Raw genomic sequence first — 6,276 nt, 5'->3', positions numbered from 1 at the left:
TTATTTAGTGACAACATATTTCGTTAATACTGAACTGCACCATACTTCAGGAAAGATCCTTGTTATGCTTCTGAAGTTCCTTTGAAACAAATATTAGAGTTGCATTAATTGGCAAATGGTAAAAGTTCAAAATGACAGAAAATAAAAAGAAACGCAGAGAAAATCAGAGCACATAATGTTGCTCTGTAGCAGGCAAAAGCATAGCCAAAAAAGAGGCTGGTCCCCTGCATAAAAAAAGCAAGTAGGTGCGTTCAAAGATGGCTGACAGAACTTTCAAGCAATTCATTATAAGAGCCCACATTGCAAGTACAATGGAAGTTTTACTTAATAACCCCGGAGACTGATCCTAAACTGACGATTTTTTTTTTAGGACTCTCTTCATGTCAGCTGACAATTGACTTGAAAAAGATTTATGAGAACTTACCATTCACTCAAGGATCAGTTCCCTTTTTCTAACCTGAAACGAGACTATTTTCCAACGTTATTTTTGTAGATTTTTATTAAATAAAAGAAGCGCATTAGCACTACGCTAATGATCCAGAATGCCATTTCATTTAAACAAATAAGCTTCAAATAAAAGAAATAAGGATAGTTAACATTAATTCTGACAATCACTCATACCCTGTTAGGTGCATGTGAGATGCCGAGGTAATATTTTGGACGCTGTCGCTGATAAGGAGCTGCAGTACTAGATCTTTCCCAAGGTTTAGGTAGGGGAGAGGTGCTTATTAAGCTACCGAGGCCACCCTATGCAACAACTGGGAGGAAAGGTTTACATAACACTTATTTAAGAGGTAGGCTTATTACATCTTAAAAATGTATGTGATACAGTATCCTGCTGCTGTACGAAACAAAATATTGAGTAATAGTAACTTATTCAAGATAGATCCATATAGCTGCCTAAACACACGCTCCCACCATAGAAAGTGCCGCCTGGGAAGTCTCTGAAGGAGGGGGGGGGGAGTCCCCTGCCCTTAGGGGACAATGGGAAATTCACAGCTTTCTTACACTCGTCCACAGCAAGTGAAAGACTATGCAGATCTCTCACCAGGGCCAGAACAGGGCATCTGTGCCTTAAACTTCCTTTCATGGAGGAGAGAGTTTCAGGGCAGGATTAGCAGCTGTGCAATCCTTGGGGAAGGAATTTCAGGCGAAAGCTGCAAAGTGTTCAGGCTTATTATTAAAATATATATATATATCAATATGGGCCCTGCCACGTCTGTATTTTAGGCGGTTGCCTGTAAACGCAGGGTCTTGAAGTCCATGATCCAGCTTGTCCAGTCCCCATAAAACCTCTTGCTCGGTGCCTGCCCGCGGCTCCGCCGGGCCGTTGCAGAGCGGGGTGCCCGCGTCGCTGCCATTAGTGCAAATGCTCCTCAGTCCCGGTGCAGGCGGCGACTCAGACGCCCAGCAGGAAGGCCCTGGGGTCCCGGTACCCGACAAAACAGGGCGCTGCCCAGATGCCGGGAGGCTGCGCTCGGCAGGCGCTGCTCAGGTCCAGGGCGGGCGCCGGCAGCGCCGCCAGGGCGAAGGCGCCGGGAGCGGCCTCCTGCCGGGGCAGCGGTGGCGGCCGGGGCCGCGAACGCGAGGGGCAGGGGCACCAGCGCGCCCTGAGGTCCGTAAGGGAGAGCGGGGCTGCAGAAGGGCTCCGGCCGCAGCTCCTGCAGCTGCCGCTTCAGCTTCATCCGGCGGTTCTGGAACCACGTCTTGATCTGCAGGGAGAGGGGGGGAGATGAGGAGGGATGAAGGCGGCAAATCTCGGGAGCGTCCAGCTCCAGCCCAGCTCCATCCCCACCTCATTCCCAAGGCCATCCCCGTGGCCTCGCGCCGCCCAGGCCGCGCCGCTTCACCTGCACCTCCGAGAGCTGCATCCTGCCCGCGAGGCTTGCGGGCGCTCGGCGGCGCCCAGGTACTGGTGGCGCTGGAAGGAGCTCTCCAGGGTGCTGATCTGCTCGGCGCTGAAGGCGGTGCGCAGCCGCCGCGCCCGCCCGCCCGCCTCCTCCGCGCCCTCGGCTTCCGCCGCCGGGGGCTGCCCCGGGGCCTGCGGCCGCTCGCCGGCTCCTGGAGCAAGGAGAAAGGGGGATCAGCAGGCCCGGAGCCCTGGGGGGTGCCCGCCCACCTCTTCCCCTTCTGCCCGGGGAGACGAGCTAGGCTCTCCTCCTCCTGCAGGGCGAGAGGAAACGGGGCAAGACGAGTCTTTCCCGGGGGAAATCCGCGAGCAGACGCCGGCACAGGCACGGGTGAGCCAGGCCCTGTCCTTCGGGACACAAGGTCCTTCTCCCCATTCACCCACCCCAAGCCCGGCAGAGCCGCGATGCCCCCGACGGCCACGGTTACCTGCAGCGGCGGGGCCGGCCGGGCGCTCCCGGCTCCTGCCGCCTCTCCCGGGCCGCGGGCCGGCGCCCTCCTTCCCGCTCCGCTCACTCGGACCGGGACTGGAGCCGCCATCGGGCCGGGGCCCCGCGGCCGCGGGAGACCCCTCGGCGCGGGGCGGCCTCGGCGGAGTCCCCGGGGGCCTGGCTGCTTTGGGACAGCCACTCCACGGAGAAGGGGGCCTTGGTCATCCTGCCTGGTGTCGGAGGTGCCGGCAAGGAGAGTACGGGGGAGCACGGCCCCTCCTTTATACCGCAGGTCCCCGGAGGAGAAACTTTGTTTGTGTAAATACACATCAAAGGGCCAGATAAGTATCATCTAATTGCCATCAGTCCTCCCCCTCTACAAAAGATACCGTTCACACATTGCCACAGCTCGAGGAGGCTCGGCTCCGCAGTGTCTGCCCCTGGAGGAGTTCACTCTGCCCTCAGTGATTTACAGCACTTGTTACATCCTATCCCCATGCAAATGGCATTTATAGCGCTGAGTGGCCTCAAACGGCGCTGGGGAATGCGGCCCGGGGGGTGAGCAGCTCCCTTCGGCGCTGGCGGGGGCCGGGTGGCCGAGGGTTCCCAGTCCCCCTTCCCTGAGACGCTTCTCAATCCCCCTCCAAGCACAAAGTTCCTCTTTCTAAAGGGATCTTCCCAAACCTGCTCCTCTCTGGGCTGAGCACCGTGCTACCGAGACAGGCAGGCGGACAGACCGACCGACTCTTGCTGCATCAGGTCTATAGGCCCCAAACACGGGAGCAGAAGGCTGTGAAAACAACACAAAACAATTAATTAATTAATTAATTAAAGGTCAAGTCTTCAGAGTCGTACCCACCGGCTGGCTCCTGGTTGCTTGCATTAAGAGTATTATCAGAACTAAATGATCAGAAAAGAACAATTATGCCCTTAAAATCAACTTTCTACTGAGACTGTCCTATCTTTTTTGTCATATCTCTCCTCCTAGATCTTTCCAACTGTGCAGGCTACACAGGTTTCCCCTGCCATCTCACTCTCCCTGGCTTCTCTCTTACTTCCCTTTAAAATGTTTCTTCCGCAGTGTTCCCATCAGTCCCTGGGAGTTTGTGGGCACTAGGAACACACGGCTGCTGCAATGATGCCTTTGCAGTATACCAAGAAAAGCTTTCCAGTGGCCCTGCTGTTTTGCTGACAGTTGTGCTGCTTTCCACTGTACAGAATCCATCAATCCCCTTCAACTCCCTGCTCCCCACTGAACAAGCGCAGGAGCTTCTGCCAGCACTTGTGATAACTCCTATCACACCCCTGGCTGACGTAACCTCCAGAAATCATGATTGTCCCATTTAATCTGTCTGTCCTTGGTCGTGTGTTCCTCTTCAGGCTCATCCTCTGCCCTCCACACATAAACCCACTGCTGCATTGCTCATTTATCTGGTGACTTGTTCCACTATTCTGCCTCTCCTGCTGGATTTATCAGCATTAGCCTCATCTGTGATCACAGTCAGTGCAACCATGGCCCCTGTTTTTGGCCTGTCAAGAGACAGAGGGCTTGAGGACCAATCTTCTACTTAGTTTATGTTTAAACCTTTTCAATTTTATTTCATTTTAAATTTAGATCCATCTTTTTCTCAAACCCCTTTCATCTGTCCTAAAACCCACATTTTAATTTCCTGTCCACATAGCAACCATACAGTTGCTATATCCAGCCATCAGGAATCCCCACCGTTTTCTGCCCATCAGCAAACCGTTGCCTTGAACGAAGCTCAGTTTGACTTCGGAGCCTATTCCAAGATCAGTCTCTTCCTGCCTGTTCATCCTCATGGCACAGTCTGAGCTCTCTGCTCTACCAGCGATGCCGCTGCCCAAGCTGTCTGTCTGCCCGAACAACAAGAACATCCATGTAGCCGTTGCCTTTATTTAATGGTGGTTAATAATCAATCTGGAATCTGTGGATGCTACATTGACCAGGCGTGACCATAGTCCCCCTGGAGTCCTTTGTTTTTTGGCCTATCAAGGGATCTAGACACAGGCTGAACATTTAATTTAAAAGTAAAATTCTCATAAAAATCACCATTAACAAACACAACAACTACACCCTTAAACGTGCTAAACAAGCTTTCATGAGGAAACTAAGAGAACCAGTGGTAAAATGTCTCAACAGAGGTTCAAGCATTAATGTCTCCTGTACATCTGTTGCATACCTAAACAAGCCCACAAAAGCAGGGGCTTGTCTATGCAAGAAGCAAGATGCTACTTTAGTTTTCTCAATTGTGTGAAAGACTTTGATCCATATCTGAAGACTTAAACAGTCATTTGCACACACAGAGGTATCTATTAGATATAAACATATATTATATATAAGTCTAATATATAACAGGTTATGTAAATAGCACACACACAGAATGCAGCTTGCATTCTGCAGCACAAAATGCAAGACTTTCTTTTAACCATCTTTATGTCAGAGAACAAAGGTCCTGGCAAAGGCACTGGATAGGACAAAAGAATACATTTCATATGATGTCATTCTAAAAACTAGAAAGTCTCAGGTTTTTACTATCCACTGATACATCTGTCACATAATTTCTTTACAGATTTTATGATGTCTTCTCTGTCTGAGTTGCAAATTACATCCTTATTCACTGCTGGTTTATTAATTGCGTTTTATTGAGGCAAATGCCACAGCCAAAAGACGGCATCAGATGTTGAGCTCTCATTCTGAGAAGGTAAAACCAAATGCCACTTCCATTCTACATAAAATGTGATCTTAAATATTCTGTTTAGATGGCAGATGACTTCCAGATGCAATGACTGCTATAATATTTAATAGCTGCTAGCTTAACTTTATCTACATTTCTTAAACTGCCTTCTTTCCTGTTTCTGTGTGTTATTCATGAGGTGTTCGTTTGACAATCTACTGCTAACCTGAGATTCAGAAAATCAGCCGATATCTCTGATATGCTGCGAATTAACTCTGCTGCCACAAGCAAGCAAAAATGAAAGGTCAGACATACTGACCTGGGTACCACAGCAGAAGTCTTAAGATCCATTTGATGAAGATGATGACAGATGAGGTCCAATAGACTCAAGAACTCTGGAGAACCAGAACATTCACCATGAAAGTAAGGACCTCAAACTTCCTGATGATCAAAGGAAATTGAGGATCATAATGCTAAATGCCAGTCCAGGTCAGGCTGTCCTGTAGGAAGTAGAAGGGAACATCCTGGAGAATTAACTGAGCTGAGATTTGTTACTTGACCTAGACTCCCTATGTCTCTTGTGAGCAGGAATTGCATTCAAAGGGGGCAAGAAGAAAGATCACCTTTATAGATGTCTTTGTCTGGGACAGGTAGGATGGGATCAAGACAGCGGTGCTTACGCAAGGCATCTTTGCCAAACGTATAAGCACAAGGCTGGGCTCAGGCCACAAAACCGGCCATTCCTGCTTGAATATCTCTGAAGCAGTTGATAACGGATACATTTCAGGCTAACAAGCCCAGGCTTCAAGAGCTAATTACTGCTCCACGTCTGTCTTGCACAGCAAAGGCCAGCCCTGCTCTGGGGCAGTAGGCCAGAGCCCCTCAGAGGGGTAGGACTGTGCTATCCCCTTCCCATCAAAGTTTTGGAGGAACTGCAGAGACAAGGTCTCTCTGGGCTTCCAAACACCACAGGCTCCCCACCATAGCCTGGAGAGAGCTGCCACCCACTTGGCCTTGTGGCAGCCAAGGACACAGGACCAACGACCGGCACTGTCCTTTGGTAACAGAAAGTCACCCCTTCTTGTAGGGGACCTGCGAGACTAGAGCAGAGCGAGTGTGTGTCCTGGGAGCAGCCGGCTGGGGATGCAACGAGAAGAACAAAAGTGGGCTGAGGACGTGCAGAAGGATCAGTGTTCATCTGCAGAAATGCAGATTCTATTATGGGATGCCCAGCAAAGCAA

At 50.5% G+C, this 6,276-nt stretch overlaps 1 protein-coding gene across 1 annotated transcript; it reads right to left on the bottom strand.

The window, feature by feature from the left end:
• Positions 1-1,268: 1,268 nt before the first annotated feature.
• Positions 1,269-2,821, bottom strand: VENTX (VENT homeobox). The gene is given in 6 exon segments (XM_088528898.1): positions 1,269-1,570; positions 1,572-1,712; positions 1,851-1,889; positions 1,892-2,061; positions 2,338-2,470; positions 2,472-2,821. Coding segments are annotated over 6 exon segments (852 nt in total). The 5' UTR covers positions 2,670-2,821; the 3' UTR covers positions 1,269-1,399.
• Positions 2,822-6,276: the final 3,455 nt, after the last annotated feature.

The sequence above is a fragment of the Tinamus guttatus genome, unplaced genomic scaffold (assembly GCF_059628265.1).
Source record: "Tinamus guttatus ecotype Peru unplaced genomic scaffold, ASM5962826v1 Tinamus_guttatus_pri_ptg000314l, whole genome shotgun sequence".
NCBI lineage: Eukaryota > Metazoa > Chordata > Aves > Tinamiformes > Tinamidae > Tinamus > Tinamus guttatus.
The sequence above is the reverse complement of the archived record's forward strand: the minus strand, read 5'-3'. Positions and strand labels throughout refer to the sequence as shown.